This window comes from Cibotium barometz, chromosome 12, assembly GCF_041138505.1.
Source record: "Cibotium barometz isolate CiBa-2024 chromosome 12, ASM4113850v1, whole genome shotgun sequence".
Lineage (NCBI taxonomy): Eukaryota > Viridiplantae > Streptophyta > Polypodiopsida > Cyatheales > Cibotiaceae > Cibotium > Cibotium barometz.
Genome location: NC_141057.1, coordinates 48,055,451 through 48,077,777, shown reverse-complemented (window position 1 = coordinate 48,077,777; position 22,327 = coordinate 48,055,451). Strand labels below are relative to the sequence as shown.

Below are 22,327 nucleotides of genomic sequence, written 5' to 3'. Positions count from 1 at the left end.
AAAATAAGAAATAGTATTAAAAAACATATGTGAGGGGTGACCAGCCCCTATAGCTAACATGGTCAATCCTAGAGGCTAAAATAGGACACCAAACAAGAAGCCAGCAACAAGTAGATGATGTCTAACAATGGTTCCAAACCCAAGTGTAAGAACACTCCCCAAAGTCAAATGTCGTGTGTCCAGCCTGGAGAAGGTATGAAAAAACTCATAACCAACCAAGATCAGATCTTGTATATAATCAATCTTGGGAGAAGAAAACTGCTCCTCACTAGAACCCTCAAAAGAAAGAGTTATCTCCTCCGACACTGTACCAAGAGTAGCCAAATGCTGTACAAAAGCATCCTCTGAAAAGGTTGGCATCGCAAGATGTAAAGACACTGTAGAAAAGATGGGTTCCATCTGCTCAAACTCCGTACAATGAGCTGTCCAATGTTGTACATAAGTACACGCCACTGAGGTGGGCATCGCAAGATGAAAGGACTCCACATCCCCCTCTGAAAAAAATGTGGTCAGACTGATACAAGCCCAACCCGATTCTGATCCAAATCCAAAAAACTCTGGAAGTACCACTGTGCCCCAGGCACGGTTAGCAACCATAGATCCAAAGCATCCCACTGGGTCCAAAAAACCATCCTCCAAAACAACAAGAAAACGCAGCCAAACAAGGGCCACAAACCTAAAAATTTAGGCCAATCAGTGTCCACACCTCCTATGAGGAAAAACGCTAAAGAGAAGGTACCTTCAGGTCCAACAAATGAAGCCCAGAAGAAGGTAGAGCTACCAGCAAGATCTGTTTAGAAAAAAACGCAGCAACAAGGGCTGGAATTTTGAAAACGCAGAGGTAAAAGGGACTGTAGAACGGGGCTGAATCTGGAAAAGCAGAAGATATATGGTACCATCAAGTCCCAGAGTAGCAAACAGCATCAAGAACTTGTAGAAGAAAAAACGCAGCAAATATGTTGCTGCTGGCCTGTACAGAACAGGCGGCCAGCACTACAAGCGAGGTATGAATACTGAGAACTGCTGCAATCTGCTAACGACAACCACCTATAGAAAAACGCAACAAACTAGGTGCTGCTGCCCTGAAAACAATGCAGCCAACAGCTGAAGGGGGTTCTCAGAAGGTCAAAACCTGATGATGACCACGGGTTGTAGAGAAAAACGCCTAGAAGAAGCCAGCCGACCAGCAGCAACCCAAGAGAAAAAAACGCAGATCTGTCCATTTGCAGAAAAACGTAGCCAAGAGGGAGAGGAGGGAGCATCCAACACTGTACATCACCAGCACTTTGATACCATAATAGAAAATGCAGCAAAAGAAGGAAAAGTGGAAACCCAGAAGAGAGTGAGAGAGAAAGATGGAAAGGAAACACAAGTGAGAACCTGCTCTCAATATCATCATCCAAAGGAATACATGTCCCGAGCAAGAGGGGAGAAAACCTCGCATGTGAGGGACTGTAGCAAACAATGCTAAGCAAGTAGTGAAAAATGAGGGAGGCAAGCCAGCTATATATATGCCCACATGAAGGCAGCCGACTAGGAAAAAGATCCTCCATGACTAGGGAAAAAAGCCCAAGACTCCATAAAATGGGGAATAATATGGGAAAAAATATGTGAGGGGTGACGAGCCCCTATAGCTAACATGGTCAGCCCTAGAGGCTGAAATAGGACACCAAACAGGAAGCTAGCAACAAGGAGATGATGTCTAACAAAGGGGTCACAGCATACGACAAAATATCCTAAAAGGTACTACTTCTGTACATGATTCTTGCACTGTTGATAAGCCAGTTTGTCACCGTGTACTACAGTGCTGGGTGCACGTCACACACACACACACACACACACACACACACACAGTCTTCTTAAATGTGAGCAAGAACATAGAGGCAGCAGGGGGGCGAGCTCAATGCTGGTAATGTAAGCTTGGAATAATCCATGCCTGAACATGGTAATATGTGTGAGGACGGTTGGAGTCTACAAATAACTAAAAATACCTATTGGGTCCATGTATAGACTACACTCAGATCCACAACCATCAAAGGCCTTTAGTAAATAGAGATGCATCCCAAATTCAATACTAGTAACCATACTACTTGTACTATTGGTTAAAATACATGCTCTTTTAGCTACCCTGTTTCTTGAAAAAACCAAAGAATTCTACAAAATGAAACACGGGGGCATACTAAACATTTGTAAAAAAACACTAACCAGGAGGTTGGGGTCCCAGCTGTGACAGGGGGGCTGAGGGGGTTGCGCTGTCATTGTGACAGGTGGCCCTCTCAGATAGAAGAACAGTTCAATCCAGTTTTCCCCACATTGAAGAACACAATCAACCTGTAGTAATGTCACAAACATTGTGACAGTCATACAAATATACATGTCCTTCACATGACCCACTTTTCCCATGGGTATGTTCACAGCCCAATGGTAAAGCCAACTTCTTTCATCCTCCTGCACCCACATTACGCTTTTGTGTTGGAAGATGCCTTCCTCCTTAAGCTCTTTGCTTGTCACACGTGACAGCTGCTACAAATGTGGGTACTTCGAACCTTTTCCAACAAATGAGTATGCTTCCTGCAGATGCTCTATGTGGCACTAGCCAGCCTCCCTCCATGCACCTCGTTTCAGCCTAGAGGTTTCCACCTCCTCTGCACACTCATGCAGTCCAGCATCTGCATATATGCTCCACATCAAAACATATGCAGTAGCCTGCTTGGGCTGCAGGTTCACTGCACTGTCAAAGGCCCGTTTTGCCAGCTCTAAATTGCCATATGTATTACATGCGCCAAGCAAACACAACCAAATGGTCAGGTTAGCCTCCATTGGCAGCCTTTCTAACATATCCTCTACCCTCCTAAAGTCCCCTGCATACCCAAGAAGGTCTAGCATGCTGCTGTAATGCTTCAAGTCTGGAGTTAAACCGTAATCTCGACTCATGGATTCAAAGTATTCAAGCCCTTTGACAACAAGGCCGTTATGACTACAAGCTGAGAGAACTGAAACAAACGTAACTTCATTCGCCTTAGTTCCTGTACGTCTCAATTTCTCAAACATTTGCAAGCTTGCTACATAATTTCCTACTCCAGCATAACCAGCAATGCATGCATTCCATGATACGATATCAGGCTCCAAAAGTTTATCAAACAAAGCTTGTGCCTCTACCATACTTGCACAACTCCCATAAACATGAATCAGAGTGGCTGCTACAGAAGGCATCTGATCGTATCCAGCAAAGACAATACCTATGTGAATCTGTTTACAAACCTCCAAACTTCCTGTGACACTGCAAGCTTGCAGAATGCACATGAGTGTGACATGATCCATAGTTATGCACTGCTTTTGCATCTGTGTATACAGCCATAAAGCCTTCTCTCCTTGGCCTTGTTCAACATATGCTGAGATCATTGCACTCCATGACACAATGGTGCGTTGGGACAATGCATTGAACACATTCTCTGCTTCTACAATGGCCCCACACTTGCCATACATACTGACAATCGTGTTGCCAACAAAGACATTAGATGCATACCCTTTCTTGCTAGCATCAACATGTAGTGCCTGTCCAATTTCCAAAGGCACTGCCTGGGTTGATTGTCCCTCCAGACAATTGCACTCTTCCTCCTCTCCAAGGGTGGCACATGCTTGAAGTGCGCTCACGAATGTTTGCTCGTCTGGACTCACACCTTCCTTTTGCATTTGTATGTAAAGCCATAAAGCCTTCTTCCCTTGGCCATGTTCTACGTATGCTGAGAGCATTGCACTCCATGACACAACGTCATGCTTAAACAATGCTGCACAGAAAACATCCTCAGCTTCTAAAATGGCCCCACACTTGCCATACATACTCACAAGGGTGTTGCCAACAAAGACCTCAGATACAAAGCCTCTCCTGCAGGCATCTGAATGAAATGCCTGTGTAACTTCTAGAGCCATCACCTTGGTTGCTTGTCCATCCAGAAGCAAAGCTTCTTTGTTCCCTGCAAGGGCGGCAGCATGAAGAGCGACCACAAATGTCGACTGGTCTGGACTCATGCCTTCCAGTTGCATTTGTCTGTACAACAGCAAAGCCTTCTCTCCTCGGCCCTGTTCAATATATGCTGAGAGCATGGCATTCCATGAGACGAGGGTATGCTCTGAGAGTGTACTGAACACATCCTCTGCTATCATTATGGCCCCACACTTTCCATACATACTTATAAGGGTGTTGCCCACAAATACATTAAATACAAAGCCTTTGCTTTGGGCAAGGGTGTGGAATATCTTGCCATGTTCGTGGTCCTTTATGCTGCCACAAGCTTTGAAGAGGGTGACAAACGTGTAAGTGCTTGGCTCCACACCATCCTCTTGCATCTGTTTGTACAGTTGTAGAGCCTTCTCAGTTTGGCCCTGCTCAACATATGCTGAGAGCATGGCATTCCATGAAACCAAGTTGCGCTGTGTCATGGCAAAGAACATATCTTCTGCTTCCAAAATGGCCCCACACTTGCCGTACATACTCAGAAGGGTGTTTTTAATACATACATCGGATGCAAACCCTTTCCTGCAGGCATCTGCATGGAACTTCCTGCCTCGTGTGAGGTCCGGTACAGCGCCACAAGCTTTCAAGAGGGCGACAAACGTGTAATTGTTTTGCTCCACACCTTTGTCTTGCATACATTGATGCATTCTGAGGGCTTCCTGTGGGCGGCCCGAGTCGGCGTAAGCAGAGATGAGGGCAGTCCAGGAGAAGACAGTGAGGTGAGGCAACTTGGTGGACACGAGGCGAGCATCCTCCACGGCACCGCACTTAGCCAGAGTCACCACCAAGTAGTCCCCCAGCAAGCCTGTCAGCCGGATGCTGTGTCGGGCAAGGTGAGCATGGACCTGCTTGGCTTTGCGAAGGGCCCCCTCGCTCGCGTTGCTGCATGCTTTCAGGAGGGAAAGGTAGGTGCTGGTGGAAATGGGGGGGTCCAAGCGAGAGAGCACGTCTAGCGCCCTGTCTAGTTCTCCTTTCTGGCACAGCGTTTGCAGCAATCCTCTGGACATATCTGGCTTTTTGGGACTTGGGCAACGCCATCGCCACGCTCAAGTGCGGACTGATGGTTACAATCTCCAGTCAGCGCAAGTGGTAGGCAGTCTAGGGCAGCCGCAGCATGTGGAAGCCCGCCCCTTTGTCTGTAATGCTAACTTCCACGAGCCATACAAAAGCAGAAAAGCCCACAGACAGCACCGCAGAAAGCCATCAGCATCGTTCCGTTTCAGCAGCAATAGGTCCCTCCAACAGTAAGCACAACCAGCGTGTAAGAGATCGGGGTTCGCTTTTGTGCGCGTTGAAGGCAGAGTGATCGAGTGAGCGCTCTTCAAGCCGACACACCCTAAGCAGTTGGTTGTTTACAGACTACTCCACGAAAAAGGTTAAAGGTTGAGAGCTCTTGGCAGCACCTTATTGCTGGGCGACAATACCTTTTAGAAAGAGTTGTGGGTATGCTATTTAGTCTAGAACTAGAAGAGCACATCAGCACTGAGGTTGCATGGGCGTGGTCACAATCTGTAAAGAAATGTCAGATGGGCGGTGATTGTGGTTATCTAATTGGTTGGGCAAAACTTTTTCATGGGCTTCCACCCAAGTGTGTAAACACCCTAAACATTAATGGTTCAAAATGAATGGAGAGCCTACAATGTTCAAGATTCACTTACCCATATTTGGGCACGTCTTCAATTAATTAATTAGTGTGCCCAACGGGCACTAATTAATTAATTGAAGACTTAACGTCGTTTAAACCAACATTCTAAGGTTTAAACGTTAGCATCCTAACGTTCGTCTCTCTTCGCTACGTTTCAGCGTAGCTCTCTCAGACAATAGTTATCGAACTTTTGTTTTGATTTTTTAACATTTTTTTTCATTTAAAACAATACACATTGCCCAACATAGCTCTCTCTCTCTCTCTCTCTCTCTCTCTCTCTCTCTCTTCATTCATCTTCGTTCTCATTTCAACGTAGCTCTCTCTCACAAAAATTTTATAAGGAGGCATTCGCCTCAGTAGACAATCGAATTCCACCGCCTTTTTTTATAGGCACTTGGAGAGGCGGTTGACGATCAAGCCGAAAAAAATTAGAAAAATCCCACCACCTTTGAAAGCACCATAAGGTTTGTTTTTTAAAAAAAAATCTAAAGCTTCCACTCAAAGGTTCGAGCCCTCTCACTAATTAATTAATAACGAAAAAGAATTTGGCACCCATATTGCCTATGTTAGTACGTAACTTTTTAGGCATTTGGAGTTTCTCTACTTTAATATGTGTAGAAGCGATGATGGAGCCTTGAGGGCCAAACGTGAGAACATGCCCTTAAGTAGAACTAGTGGGCAACCCGTGCTTTGCACATCTTTAAAGACCTCTAAATTCAAATTCTACCCAACCCTCCTCCTCCCCTTCTCGAACATCCAAATTCTTGCCACATAGCATGGATGGTCAACATGTTTGTAATTTGCCTTAATCCGATGTTTTACACATGAGAAAAGTACATGCTCATTTGAAGACTCCCTCCCTCCCCTTCCTTTCTCTGTGTCCCCCTTCTTCTTCTCAATTTTGGTAAAATCCAAGGTATCCTCACACATTGATTTCATTCCACTCGTTTTGGTGACATTTCTATCAATCCCAAGGTGCGTAATATCCATGTCACATGATCATCTCTCCTTGAAGAGAGCAGGTTTACATGTAATCAGCAAAGTATGCCGAAGCTCTACCTTGTAGACTCTTTAGCGTCCCCCAAAAGGCCCAAGACCACTCAATGGAGTGAATGGTCTATCTACCCAATGCAAATCAATAAGCTTCGAGAGGAGAACAACACACACTCATAAGGTGTCTTCATGACCTTGAAGATTCCCTTTCGATTCTAGGACACAAACTAAGTCCGGATAGAGAGATATTGGTTGTCAAAAAAAGGGTAATAAAGGGTATAGAGAGATATTGGTTGTAAAAAAAAGCCCACTTTAAAGGGTAATAGAGGGTGTAAAGGGTATAGAGAGATATTGGGGGTTGTCAAAAAATCCTCGCTTTAAAGCTCGCTCTATGCCCATCCCCATGATGAGATTATGGTGGAGGTTGAAGTCTTTCCCTCATGTGCAAGAAGAGTTTATGTGGTGTTGCATCATTTTTGGATGCAGATTCTTGTGGTTCCACTCGTGTAAGGGGTGGTGAGGTTTTGTAGAAGAGAGGTACTCCACTTTTAGGTGTAGAGGGTGGGTCTTACTTCTTGCCCTTATCTTGCATATTTTAAGTATGTTCTTCGGTCTTCCCTCGTTGGGAACCCGATTGTGAGGAAAGGTTCTTATGGTCTACTTGCTCCTTCTTAGACTCTGACATACCATTTAAGTTGATTTAGTAGATTTCTATGATAGTGGGCCCTTATTCTTGGGAACGCAGATGATTGTATTGCCGTCATAAAAGCCTTAAATTAGCTTCTAAGAGACTTTTGGACAACTATTATTGACATATGGTATGGGTTCTTTGTAGTCAACTAATGCTTATAGGCACATTTTTAGCCTTTTCTTTGAATTAGCTTGTTTAATGCAAGGAAATGTGAGGCGGTAGGGATGGTTTTGGAAGCCAAAGCTGGGTGTTACCTTTGTGAAACTCTTGGGCATCCCCAACTAGGTTTTGGGGACCCATCATCACTAACTTCTTTGAGCTTGAGGTTTTATGAGCTTAGGTTTGTGTGGACTTTGTTGGACCACTTTGGGGGTTTATTGATGGTGGCAAGGGCATGCGATGTTCTCAGAGTATTATATTTCTAGTAATAATAAGATTAGAGCTACTGGTTGGCAACAGTTATTGGATTACTACACTTATCCTTTTCCTTTAAAAAATGAGTATTATCCTTGTTGAGATATCAAGCTCAACCCAATGTAGATATGGGCAACACACTAGGATGACAGCTCCGCACTTATGCCATCGGCATGGTTGGTGAGATTATGGGTGATATGCAATGCAACCAGGTTGTATGACAACCATTTTGGTTTACTATGGTATAGTTATAGTGCCAGAGCTCATGTAGTGGATTGACCTTTGTATATTATAGTAGGAGAGTATTTTCCTTTATAGTATGTACTCTTATCTTTTAGTTATAGTTGTACTTCCCTTTGCATGACACATGCATACCTACATTTGTCCTCAACCTGCATGAACATGGACTAACATTGGATTCACTGTTAGAGGACTAATAAGCACCTGTGATTGCTTACATGTGGGGCAGCATCATTACTTCTTACATCTACTTCTTCTATTGCCTTCATTAGTGCATACTAGCTACTCATCTCTACTACTACTTACTCACATCTCACGAGTGGTAGGGCTATAGCATCTATAACCTTTCTAATCCAAAGCATAACCAATGAAGATGGATTTAGCTATCTTTGGATCTAACTTTGTTCTCACTTCATTGAGAGCATATATACAACACATTTAAACACTTTTAAGTGAGACACATATGGTTTTGTACTTGTAAACTTTTATTCATGCATCATACCATGAACAACTGCAATGTGGGTCGTCCTGTTCATAATATACACAATAGTTGCTACTTTTACCCAAAAATAATCTGGAATATTCTTTCCAGACATTAAGATATGTGCTATTCTACAATGTGCCTATTTTTCCTTTCTACAACACATTATGTTACAGAGTGTGCCTGCATGTAAACTCTTTGGATTCCTTTCTTTCTAAAGAAATCACTAACTCATCAGGAAAAATACTCTCCCCCACCATTCAATCTTAGACATTTGATTTGCATACCTTTTTCCTTCTCGACCAAGGCTTTAAATCTATGAAGGTGAGAAAACACCTCACTTTTCTCCTTCATAAAATAAACCCATACTTTCCTCGTGTGATCATCAATGAATGTAACATAATACTTGCAACTTGCAATTGTTGCAATCTTGGTCGGTTCCCCCATACATCTAAGTGTATAGCATCCAATGGCCTTACACTGACATGTTTTTCATGCGAGAAAGCACGCTTGGCCTACTTACCAAGCTAACATGTTTCACATACTTTATGCATACCATCAACCTTAAACTTTGGCAAACCTACTAAAATATTTTGGGCCTACATAGACTTTAGTCACACTGTGTATTCACATGACCAATGTGCTTGTGCCATATGTCAATATCTATAATGACACATATTCCATGTGTAAACATGGATGTCTTTACCTCATGCATATCCACATCCAAAGTAAATATTCAACCATTTCCATTACCCTTTGTAACCAAGCGACACTTATTTTTAAAGTCTTCCACAAAACACCCTTGAGTATTAAACCTCACTTGTAGACCTTGCTCAACCATTTGTTCAATAGAAACCAGGTTCTTTATAAGATTTGAAACATGAAGTACATCGCTAAGTACTTCATTTTTCCATCCTACATAGATAATGACACTTTATCAACATGCACAATGGGATGTGCAGTATCATCACTTATTTCTACATAACCAGTTTTTTTTATTTTTTACATGTCTCTATGAAAAGATGTCTCTATGAAAAGATGCAGGGGGAAGAGAGCTGAGCTCTTGCAAGCACACACACACACTCACAAAACCCTAAAAGAGAACACACAAAGTGAGAGGCTGAAAATCTTCTTCTTCTTCACACAACACTCAACACACCATATACAAAGATAAGAGTACACACAATATGAAGAGGTAAAAGATGCAAGGGGGAAGAGAGCTGAGCTCTTGTAAGCACACACACACACTCACAAAACCCTAAAAGAGAACACACAAAGTGAGAGGTTGAAAATCTTCTTCTTCATCACACAACACACTCAACACACCATATACAAAGATAAGAGTACACACAATACGAAGAGGTACTCAACCAAATACATACTAGGGTTCTCTATAGTGTGAACCCAACTAAAATGAGCTGGCGCTATATCTATGCCAGTCTCTAGAATGGTTATCACACAGCCTGTCATCCCACTGGCTGCATATCACCCATGATCTCATCAACCATGCCAGTGGTGTAAGTGTGGGGCCTATCTCCCAGGCAGGTCATCAGTGTGTCCCCGCCTCACTAGATGAACTCGATATCTCAACACTCCCCCTCGAGCTCAACTCCATCTCATGTACACCAAGCGAAGCCCTAAATCTGCGGAGATCCTCTGTACCCAATGCTTTGGTGAAGATGTCAGCGAGACCTGATCCTGTGTGCTGACATAAACAAGGTCAACGTCTCCTACCAAAACCTTCTCTCTAACAAAATGGTAGTGGACCTCTATATGCTTCGTGCGAGCATAAAAAACTAGGTTCCTGGCCAACTGTATACTGCTAATGTTATCACAGAAAATGACAACTTGTCTATCCACCGATAGACCCAAATATGTAAGTACCTTTCTCAAACCAAGCTACCTCACATGTTGCCGTAGTAGCACCTCTGTACTCAGCCTCTGTATTAGATAGAGCAACCGTAGGCTTCTTCTTGCTGCTCCAAGTCATAGTAGCACTCTCCAAAGAAAACATGAACCCACTAGTAGATCTTCTATCTAAGATACTACTAGCCCAATCAGCATCTGTGTACCCATGTACACATATCTCTGTCCCAGCTTCATAAAATAGTCCACAGTGCAAAGTAGACCTCACATACTTAGTATGCATCTCAATGCATCCAAATGCGGCTTCTAAGGAACCTGCATAAACTGACTCACCAACCCAACAGCATAGCTCATAAAATAGTAGACCTCACATACCTTAGTATGCATCTCAATGCATCCAAATGCGGCTTCTATAAGGAACCTGCATAAACTGACTCATCAACCCAACAGCATAGCTCAAATCTGGCATGGTGATCGTCATGTAGATCAAGCTTCCTACTATGCGCCTATACATATTAGGATCCTCCGAAATCACTTGAATCTGCACTCAACTTGCCATTCTGATCCAATAGCACTGAGATAGGCTTAACGCCTGTCATACCATACGTGGACAACATGTCCAACCCATACTGTCTCTGCAGTAATCCAATACCATGTGATGACCTAATCACCTCAATGCCCAAGAAATATCTAAGCTCCCCCAGATCCTTCATCTCAAACTTCTGTCTAAGCAAGATCTTTACATCAAAGATCTTTGCATCATGGTCCCCCGTAATGATCAGGTCATCTACATAGATGACAACAAGCACAACCCCTCTATCAGTGTGTTTCACATACAGCGAGAAATCTGCATTGGCTACATGAAAGCAAATAGTGACAAGATATTCAAAAATCTTGTCAGACCATGCTCTTGGTGCTTGTTTTATGCCATACAAGGCTTTCTTCAACCTGCAAACATGCTCGGGGTGACTCACATCCTCACATAACCAGGTGGCTGCAACATATACACCTCTTCTTGCAAATCCCCGTGCAAGAATGCATTCTTTACATCCATCTGATGTAAAGACCATTGCTTTGACGTAGTCATTGCTATCACAACTCTCACTATTGCCATCTTAGCAACTGGGCTGAAAGTTTCCTCATAATCAATGCCATATGTCTGCGTATATCCTTTGGCTACCAATCTAGCCTTGTACCTGCTTATGCTTCCATCACTGTTATGTTTTACTTTGTACACCCACTTGCATCCAATGGCTTTCTTGCCTTCAGGCAATTGCACTAAATCCCAAGTCTCATTTCCATATAGTGCATCCATCTTCTCATTCGTAGCTTTCTCCCAACACACATTTCCAATAGCCTCATCAATGCATGTGGGCTCTACAACCTGCACAACTTAATCCATGTATGCATAGTGATGTGCCACATAACCATTATAGGTAAACCTCTGCACAAGATTCTTCACTCTCCCAGATCTTCGCAGCTTTGCATTCATGGCTTCCATAGCCTTCTTTACACTAGGTGTTCTCATAGCTGGTATCCCAAGATCCTCATCAAGGCTCATTTGTGAGCCACTAGACTCTCTATCAACATGAGAATGCCCTGCAAAAATGTCAGGCATACTAAGGGGCTCAACCACTTTCTCTTTGCCTTTATGTGATGTACTAATCACATTTGCAGGACTGGTATTATGACGCAGCCTGCCACTCCATGGTCTATTAACTAAACCACTAGATAAGGACTCTCCTGGTCCACTCAAAGACTGTGATTGCTGACTTGCATTCTGTGCAACTACATTTCCACTCACATCCACCCCAACAGCTTCTTTTTTAGCAGCATACTAGTTACTCATCTCATCAAAAACATCCCTACTTACCCTCAACTCACGTGTAGCAGGATTATAACACTTGTATCCCTTTTGCTCAAGGGAATACCCAATAAACACACATTTTTCAGCTTTTGGATCCAGCTTAGTTCTCAGCTCATCTAGCACATGCACATATGCAATGCATCCAAAGACTTTCAGATGAGACAAATCAGGTTTTCTGCCCAGTAAACCTCTCCTATGGAGTTACATCATGTATGGCTGCAGTTGGAGTCCTGTTCATGATGTAAATTGCTGTAAAAACAGCCTCAGCCCAATAGCTATGGGGCATATTCTTCTCTCCCATCAATGCTCACGTAATCTCAGCAATGTGCCTGTTTTTTTGCTTAGCAACTCCATTTTGCTGCAGAGTGTATCTGCATGTAAACTATCTTTGAATACCATTCTTCTTCAATTGGAGGTACTCTCCCCCTCCATTTGACCTTAGGTACTTTACATGTTACCCTGTTTGCTTTTCAACCATAACTCTGAAATTCTAAAAATGAGTGAACACCTCACTCTTCTCCTTCATGAAGTATACCCACACTTTCCTTGTGTGGATAAATGTCACATAATACCTGCAGCCTCCCATAGACATGGTCTTCGTAGGATCTCATACATCTGAATGTACAACATCTAGTGCATTTCTGCTCACATTTCTGTCACGTGGAAATGCATGCTTTGTTTGCTTTCCAAAATTGGCATGCTCCACATATTTTCTGCATACCTTAAACTTTAAACTTTGGCAGCCCTGTCACAATTCCTTTAGTCTGCATAGACTTCATTCTCTCTGCACATTCACATGTCCAATTCTTTTATGCCCAATATCTGTGTCTGCAACAATTCGTGAACCATTTGCAAACATCGCAGCACTCACTTCAGGCATGTTTACATTCAATGTAAACATTCTGTCCACTCTATTGCCTTTTGCAACCAACCTGCACTTGTCTTTAAAGTCTTTAACATAACAACCATAAACCGAACCTGCAGACCCTGCTCAATCATCTGGCCAACTGAAACCAGATTCTTTGTTATGTTTGGAACATGAAGTACATCTGCAAGGTACTTCACTTGGCCATCTTGTATAGACAATGGCACATCTCCAACATGGGCAATTGGATGAGCAGTGTCATCCCCTGTTTCCACAAAACCTGGTCTTTCAAGGTTTTTCATCTCCTTGAATCACTCCCCATGACTTGTCATGTGGTTCGAAGCACCTAAATCAACGCACCATACATCATCTTTATGTGCTGCTTCAACATTTTCAGACATGGCATTAACGACATGCTGCATAACAAACAACCTTTCATTATCCTCATTGTTTCTGCTCGAGGATGCATAGTTGTTTTGCTGCAATTTTCCATTTTTCATGTTAGCCTGCTTCTTATAAACAATCTGCCTGCACATGTTCAAGCTTACCACAATAAAAGCATCCACGTGTATCATTATACTGCCTTTGCCAATTTCCACGACCTCTTTGACTCCCCCTACCTCTGAATTGGCCTCTTCCACCTACGTGTTATTGTTGTTGTGAATTCTGGGATTGTTGTTGTTGCTGCTGCTGGCCATAATTCTGATTACCTATTCGGCCACCTCCTTGGCCGCGTCCATGGCCTCCTCTACCTCATCCTCTTCCTGAACTTTTGTAGAAGGCCTGTTGCTCTGAACTTTTTTTGTTTTGTGAAGACAGTTGGTCTTCACCCAAGCTCTTCTCTTCTATAAATCAACATAGACACCAAATCTGTGAAATTGGGAATGTTTTCCCGAGTCTGAATAGACGTCTTGAATGCCATGTATTGTGGTCCAAGACCACGTAGACAGACTTCCACCTTATCATCATCATCTACTAAAACACCAATAGATGCAAGGGATTCCACAATACCCTTGATCTTCAATGCATAGTCATTCATCACAGACATACTCTTTTTCTCCACCGTATGAAGTTCATTCTTCAACTGTATCTTTCGTGCCTTGGTACTCGTTTCATAGAGTTTTACCAAGGTGTCCCACGCCTCCTTGGGGGACTTGGCATCCTGTATGTGCCCAATCATGGTGTCTTGTATACTGATAGAGAGCCAATACATAACTTTTTTGGCTCCTTGGTTCCAATTCTTGAACTCTTTCACATTTGCAACAATCGGATTGATCTCTGGTATCTCTGCCGGTGCCTCTTCATGCTCACCTTCTATGTAGTCCCAGTAACCCTTTCCCATCAGGAAATTTATCAACCTGAACCTCCAAGCATGGAAGTTGTTCTTGTCAAGCTTCTCAGCAACAATCTGGTTTATGCCATCATTTGGCATCTTACCAGACACACAAATTTACTAGAAACAGCAATCTGGTTTCTCCTGCACAAACTGCTGTATTTTTTGTAGCGGTACTGTACTACACTCAAATGTCACAACCAGTGACCTCAATGTGCATACATACACCCAATGGCAACAACTGTTAACCTCCTTGTAGTGCACACAATGTCTGCACAACCAATCTGTCTTCCTGCAGTTCTTAAAACAGGGTTTTGCATAGAAATGATGACTTACCCGCAGTGCTCGAAATTGCCTACTTTTTGAAAAACGGAGGTCCTAATGAGCCCGAAACGCGTTTTCGGCACCAAAAATTTAGTCTGATAGGATATTATAGTTGCCCTATAGCTTTACTCCCACGAAGAAAGCTCCTCAATCAGAGATTGTTTGTTGCTGGTGCCTCCCGTAGAGCTCCTGAAAAGGGTGTACTCGCCAACACAAATAGAGGGAAGAGTAGATGAAGCTCTTACCCTCGTACTGCTCCCTGTGCTTCTCTTGCTTGCAGCTCAGCCCTTAGCATGAACCAGGCTCTAATACCATGAAAAGATGCAGGGGGGAAGAGAGCTGAGCTCTTGCAAGCACACACACACACACTCACAAAACCCTAAAAGAGAACACACAAGGTGAGAGGCTGAAAATCTTCTTCTTCTTCACACAACACTCAACACACCATATACAAAGATAAGAGTACACACAATATGAAGAGGTACTCAACCAAATACATACTAGGGTTCTCTATAGTGTGAACCCAACTAAAATGAGCTGGCGATATATTTATGCCAGTCTCTAGAATGGCTGTCACACAGCCTGTCATCCCACTGGCCGCATATCACCCATGATCTCACCAACCATGCCAGTGGTGTAAGTGTGGGGCCTATCCCCTAGGTGGGTCATCAGTGTCCAGTGCCTCACTAGATGAGCTCAATATCTCAACACTCTAAACCACTCACTAATGATTGGTCATGTGGTTGGAGGCACCAGAATCCCTATACCAAACATCTCTAGAGCTTGACACATCTCATGTGAGCATATGCTACATCACAAAATTGCTCACTTCTGTCATCACTCACCACACTGTTTACTTGATGATATATAGTTGCCTTGTTACAATTTTCCACTTTTAATATCATTCTTCTTTTTATAGTAATCCTTTGCCATGTACCTTGGTTTGCTACAGTAATAACACTATATGCTATTTGTGCTCTTATTTCTTTGCCAATGACCTCGGCCCCTCTGGCTCCCCTTACCACTAGAGTGGCCTCTTTTAACTATTCACACATTTGAATCCTATTGTTGTTTTTTCTGCCCATGATTTCTATTTCCAAAACAATCTTCACCTTTGCCTCTAGATGATGATCTCCCTCTGCCTCTACCTATATCTAAGTAGAAGGCCCATTCATTTGAATTTCTAAAGGATGAACCTCCCCCAATATTCATCTCATGGATGAGAAGAGTAATCAATTCTTGAAAATCAAGAAAGTTCTCTTGAAAAACTCCAATGGAGGTACGAAACTGACTGTATTCTTTGCCAAGACCATTCAAGATCACGACGGGCACCATATCGTCATCATCTATTGGTGATAGGCAATCTGCAATCCCTTTATACAATAATAATTTATACTTAGCTTTCCTCTGGTCAAGATCACGACTGTATTCTTTGCCAAGACTGTATTCTTTGCCATTCAAGATCACGACTGTATTCTTTGCCAAGACCATTCAAGATCACAAGACGGGCACCATATCGTCATCATCTATTGGTGATAGGCAATCTGCAATCCCTTTATAGAATAATAATTTATACTTAGCTTTCCTCTGGTCACATTATGCAACTCCTACTTTAGCTGCATCTTTTGAGCTTGGGTGTTTGTGCTATACATCTTTACCAAAGGTGTCCCAAGCCTCCTTAGGCATTTGTACAGCTTGTATATGCACAATAATAGAATATGTCACACTGATAGACAACTAATACAACACCTTTCTAGCTTTTTGATGCCATGTTTTATATGCCTACACTTATTGAGGGATCAAATTTTCTTTACCAATATCTGGCTCCCTTTTATCACCTGATGAACTCCCAATATCCTTTCCCGATAAGGAAACTGGTCGTCCAAAACTTCCATGCTTGGAAGTTATTCTTGTCTAGCTTCTCACTCATAATTAGTGATAAGTTGTTAGACATCTTTATGTGTAGCAACTTACAAAATAGTGCTTGCAAAAAGTCTTACAAAAAGCTTACAAAAAAGTCTTCTACTTTTATAGCAAATCTGTAACCTTCTATAGTGTTGGAATTAGGGTTAGGGTTGCAACAATGCACACACACAAGATAGAGAAGCTTGAGAGCACACAAACTTAGTAGATTAGAATGAACAAATGTGTGCCAAATACAAAAGATAAGTACACACCCCAAAATGAGTAGATAAGAGGGTGTACATACGCACGGGGGGAAAAAACCTCCTAGAGTGAGGGAAAAAGTACCATGGTGGTCCTAAGTGTGTTCACACACATCACTACCATATAATGCTACAAATCCCCCCTCGAGTGATGATGTGAACATGTACAGGGTATGGCCGATCAATCCTGAAAAGGCAGTAAGCCCAAAGCTTTACGAAAAGCTTCGAACTTTTCATGAGGAAGAGCCTTAGTGAATAAATCTGCCATGTTATCATGTGTAGGCACATAAACCAAGCTGATCTCTGTAGAGAGTCTTTCCCTGACATAGTAGTAATGCACCTCAATAAGCTTAGTGCAAGCATGAAACACTTGGCTCCTCACAACAACTGCTAATGCGCTCTAGTTGTCAAGGAAAAGTGCTAGACGACTGTCCAACACCCAAATCAACCATAAGACGTTTGAGCCACACACACTCAACTGTAGTTGCAAAAGTTGCCCTGTACTTAGCTTCACAGCTAGAAGTGGCCACTATAGGCTGCTTCTTGCTGAGCCATGATATACATGAATTACCAAGGTAAAAGAAAAACCCACTAGTGGACACTCATGTGTCATAACATCCAACCCAATCCGAATCACTAAAAGCATGTAGCTGTGACTCACCCCCTTTTGGATAAAATAATCCAAAATATTGAGTGCCCTGTAAATAGCAGAAAACCTGCTTACCATCGTGCTAATGCTTTGTATGTGGGCTATGCATAAATCTGCTCAACTGTGAGACCCCATACTATATATATCTAGCCTCGTGTTGCATACATAAAGAAGGGATCCAACATCTTGCTGATACAAACTAGCATCAAAAGAGTCTCCTACATCTTAAAGACTAAGTTGAGTTCTTGTCTCCATAGGTGTAGCTACAGGTTTACAGTCTTCAAAATTAAACCTCTTTAATAGCTTCTATATATATTTAGACTGTAGCATAACAATGCCATCGTTGTACTGCATAAACTGAATCTCCAAATAGTAATGCAACGGCCCCAAATCTGACATCTCAAACGATGACTGCAAATTTACATTAAAAGCTGAAATCTGATCTATATCGGCTCATGTGAGCAGCATGTCATCAACATATAGAACGATGACCAAAAATGTGTCCTTACTCCTATTCACATAGAGGTTACTCTCTATTGGAATGTTGCAAAAATCATTTGCAACATTCTAGGAGTTTGCTTAAGGCCATAAAGAGCCTTTTTCAACCTGCATACTTTAGACTCTTCTCCATTCACATCAAAACCAGGAGGCTATGATACATACACCTCCTCATGTAAATCACCATTCAAGAATGCAGTCTTAATGTCTAACTGAGGTACATTCCATCCATGATATGCTGTAAAAGCAATGAGACACCTAATGGTAGTCATACGAGATGTGGGTGCAAAGGTATAATCAATGCCTTTTGCTGGGCATACCCCTTTGCAACACGTCTGGCCTTGTAGTGATCAATGCTACCATATGCTTTATATTTTAACTTGTAAACCCACTTAGTACCAATGGCCTTCTTGCCATGAGGTAGATTTGTCAAATACCAGGTGTCATTCTTGAGTATAGAGTTATACTCATCCTGCATAGCATGCATCCAATGATCATCATCCTGTGCTTCCTCAAAGGAAGCGCGCTCCTCCTCATTACATAAAGTAGAAATGAGAACATGATCCACATGAGAATAATTTGCATGATGAGAACCTGCATGAGTTCTACTAGGTAAATGAGCTGCCAACTTGCTATCCCTCAATGTCTGCACAAGCCATTTTGGCATACGCCTAGATTCTTCTATGGCTGCTCTCTCCTCATCCACTACATCCTCAATAATTACCTCATCAAAAGGTTGATTTGCAAGCTGATTTTGCACCTGCAAAGGCTCAATTTCAGCACTTGGTTGAGCATTCAATTGCTCTACATATGGCTACAACAAAGGTAGGAGGAAATCAAACATGTCCTGTGAGCATACATTATGCTGTTTTTTGCATGAAAGCATGGGCTGAACTGAGTTTTTGACAAAAACAAGATCTCTGCTTACCAAAATCTGCTTTGAGGCTGGATGGTAGAGTCTATATCCCTTGCATTCTGAATTGTATCCCATAAATATGTATTTAATTGCCTTATCGTCAAGCTTACTGCATTGTGCTCAGGCACAAGAGCATAAGGAAGACAACAAAAAATATGCAAATGAGCCATAAAAGACTTCTTGCCATGCCAAGCTTCATAAGGAGTTTTAGACTGCAAGGCCTTGGTAGGGCATTTGTTCAACACATAGTTTGTGCACATAGTTGCCTCTAACCAAAAACCATGAGGTAAATCTTAGGCTTTCACCATACATTGTGCCATCTCCATGAGAGACCTATTCTTCCTCTTAGCTACACCATTTGCCCGATGCATTTTACCATGAATACACCCCTCGCATACATGTCTAGTAGGGGTCTCAAGAGTTGGCAACTCAGACAATATATCATGCCTTTGTGAAGGTGTAACAAACTGCCATAATTCAAATGGCCAAATCGTGCATGCCATAATTCTACATCACTCATAGCACGAGTCATAGATACTGAGCAAGCATCATGCTGCAACTTCTCAAATACATCCGTCTTGTATAGGCCATGAAACAAGGTACCTGAGGCAATGATAGAATAACCATCATTTCTATCTTGAACTGTACATTTTTCATCCACAAATTTCACCATCAAGCCTGACAAGGCTAAGGCTAAAACTGATAGCAAGTTCTTCTTAATGCCTGACACATATAAAACTTTAGAAAGAGTAAATACACCCCCATTTTCACTAGTTAACACAACTCTACCAACTCTTTTAACAGGATATGAGGAAGCATTTGCACATGTGACGGTTCCTGCACTTGGGATAGATTCTAGAGATGAGAAGAAATTTTTTTGTGAAGTAATGTGCTTACTAGCATCACTGTCAAAGTACCAACCATCCGATTCTGCCCCACTGACATGCATACATCATGAACAGAAGGGTCATAACTGCAATGTACAGTCCATGCCCACCGATCATCTTGAGGAGAAAAACTTGCAGATTCCTTCTTCTCTGCACTTGGTGCAGATGCATCAGCCCCAACAACCATGCTCGATTCTTTCTTTTTCTCCTCCTCTAGCCTTTTCTTGCACTCTCATTTATGTAGTGCCTTGGTTTCCTGTAATAGTGACACTTTCCCTTCTTTTTAGGCTTATCACCTTCTTTCTCTGCATCCTTACCTGAGGAGTCTAATTTTGCCTTATAGCCACCATGAGAAGAAGCTTTACCTTTTCCTTTCTGATTGGCAACAAAAGCTTGGTCACTAACGTGCATAACAGATCTGTTTTGCCTAGACTACTCTTCTTGCAAGAGTATTGAAACCAGCTCATCAAATGTAAGGGCATTTGTATTTTCCTTCATTTTATGAGTCTAAAGGTAGGGGCAAAACTCTGATAAGAATCCGGCAATGCATTGAGAACTGTGGGCAGCACTAATGCACTATCATGATATATCTCATCCACACTAGCAGGTTGCTCCTTAAAATCTTTGATCAGGATATATCTCATCCACACTAATGTACTATCAGGATATATCTCATCCACACTAATGTACTATCAGGATATATCTCATCCACACTAGCAGGTTGCTCCTTAAAATCTTTGATCTTAGTTAAGAAGCTGTCCATTGAGTCTCCCTCATTCATGTGCTCAAACTCCAAGTGTTTGCACAGATATGCAACATGTGCTTCATTGCGTACCTGGTATACTGTAGCAGCAAGTGCATCCCATGCATGTTTTGAAGTCTTACATGACCGAATATGAGGAATAATTCTTTTCTTCACAAGAACTGCAAGCAATGCATGTGCATGTGCATCTCTTCCATCCCATATCATTTAAGCAGCAGTGGGATGTACTGGTGGTGCATGTGGAGGACCCACATCTGTATTAGATTCAACTTCAGATGTATCTACAACACTGATTGCATTGGTACTTGTGAAACAGGACAAGTTTCACTACCACTGACCACATTCCAAAGGCCTTTAGCAACCAATACATGTCTCATCATATAGGATCACAATGGGTAGTTAGTCCCATCAAGTTTGTCCTCAGTAGACAACATGTTGAATACATCACTACTACTACTAGTTATGACTTTCTACCAAATGAAATATCTTTCAACACACTCCAAGTACTCTCAGTATTCATTGAATGCAACCCTGGATGGCTACCAACTAACTCAATCACCTGCAAAGTGTATGAAAAATAACATAGAGTAGAGAATAGAGTGTTAGTGGCAAAAGTATGATGGTTGATATTGTTGAAGACACTGTAGATGCTGCTGTATACCAAATCTTTGCCGCTACATAGCCCAAACACCCAAAATCAAGCAGAACCAATCCAAAATGATGCCTCTCCAGAACGTCTATAGAAACCTTGTGCCCAAAATGCACCCAAATCGCATCGTGGACCCCAAAAACTATGTATACTTCGTATACATCACACTATAGTATATATCTTCTTCTCCTAAGAGGGTATCTCAATAATCGGAGACAAAAAAGTAGGGTCGTGATGAGGAGGGAGGCAAACTACTGGATGAAGTGTCAAGGAAGCTAGCTCTGATACCAATTGTTGGAATTAGGGTTAGGGTTGCAACAATGCACACACAACACAAGATAGAGAAGCTTGAGGGCACACAAACTCAGTAGATTAGAATGAACAAATGTGTGCGAGATACAAAAGATAAGTACACATCCCAAAATGAGTAGATAAGAGGGTGTACATACGCATGGGAGAAAAAATCTCCTAGTGAGGAAAAAAGTGCCTTGACGGTCCTAAGTGTGTTCACACACCACTACCATATAATGCTACATACAGCGGTACTGTAAACCTATTATAATGCCATTGTATGTGAACCAATCATATACAGATACATCTACCAACATTTGTAACACTTAGATTCTCTACACAAACTATCCTATAACTAAATTTCTGCTGCAACTTTGCACCGAACTAGAAATTGTGCATAAATAGTCAAAATCAATACTTCATTATTTGCAAAAAACTTGCAGAACCAAAACGGGCCCGGATCGCATCAAAACACATAAAAACTATGATAATTGCACATAATATGGTCTTTTACCTTCATCTAAAAGGATTCCTCGATCATCTGAGATAATGACTTTCTTGTTTGCTTGTAGCTCTCATAGCTACACCGAAGGTGTTGCCCCAAAATCAAAGAGGGAAAGAGATGGAAATACCATTACCTGTGTACCACTTCCTTCCTTGCCTTGTTCTTGCCTTTTGCTTGCCTCTTCAACTGTCACATAAACCAAAGTTCTGATACCATAAAGAAAATACGGGGAAGAGGGAGAGCTTGAGTTTCTTGTTACAAGCAAATATA

The 22,327-nt window shown here is 42.1% G+C and overlaps 1 protein-coding gene across 1 annotated transcript; it reads right to left on the bottom strand.

Annotated features, from left to right (window-relative positions):
- Positions 1 to 2,592: 2,592 nt before the first annotated feature.
- On the bottom strand, positions 2,593 to 5,022 carry LOC147633514 (pentatricopeptide repeat-containing protein At3g02330, mitochondrial-like). The gene has a single exon (XM_086805736.1). The coding sequence runs from the start codon at positions 5,020 to 5,022 to the stop codon at positions 2,593 to 2,595; it is 2,430 nt and encodes an 809-aa protein (XP_086661862.1).
- Between the last annotated feature and the right edge of the window lie 17,305 nt (positions 5,023 to 22,327).

Excerpts from the sequence above, each read along its gene's own strand:
- LOC147633514 (XM_086805736.1), bottom strand. The coding sequence starts at position 5,022 with ATGTCCAGAGGATTGCTGCAAACGCTGTGCCAGAAAGGAGAACTAGAC.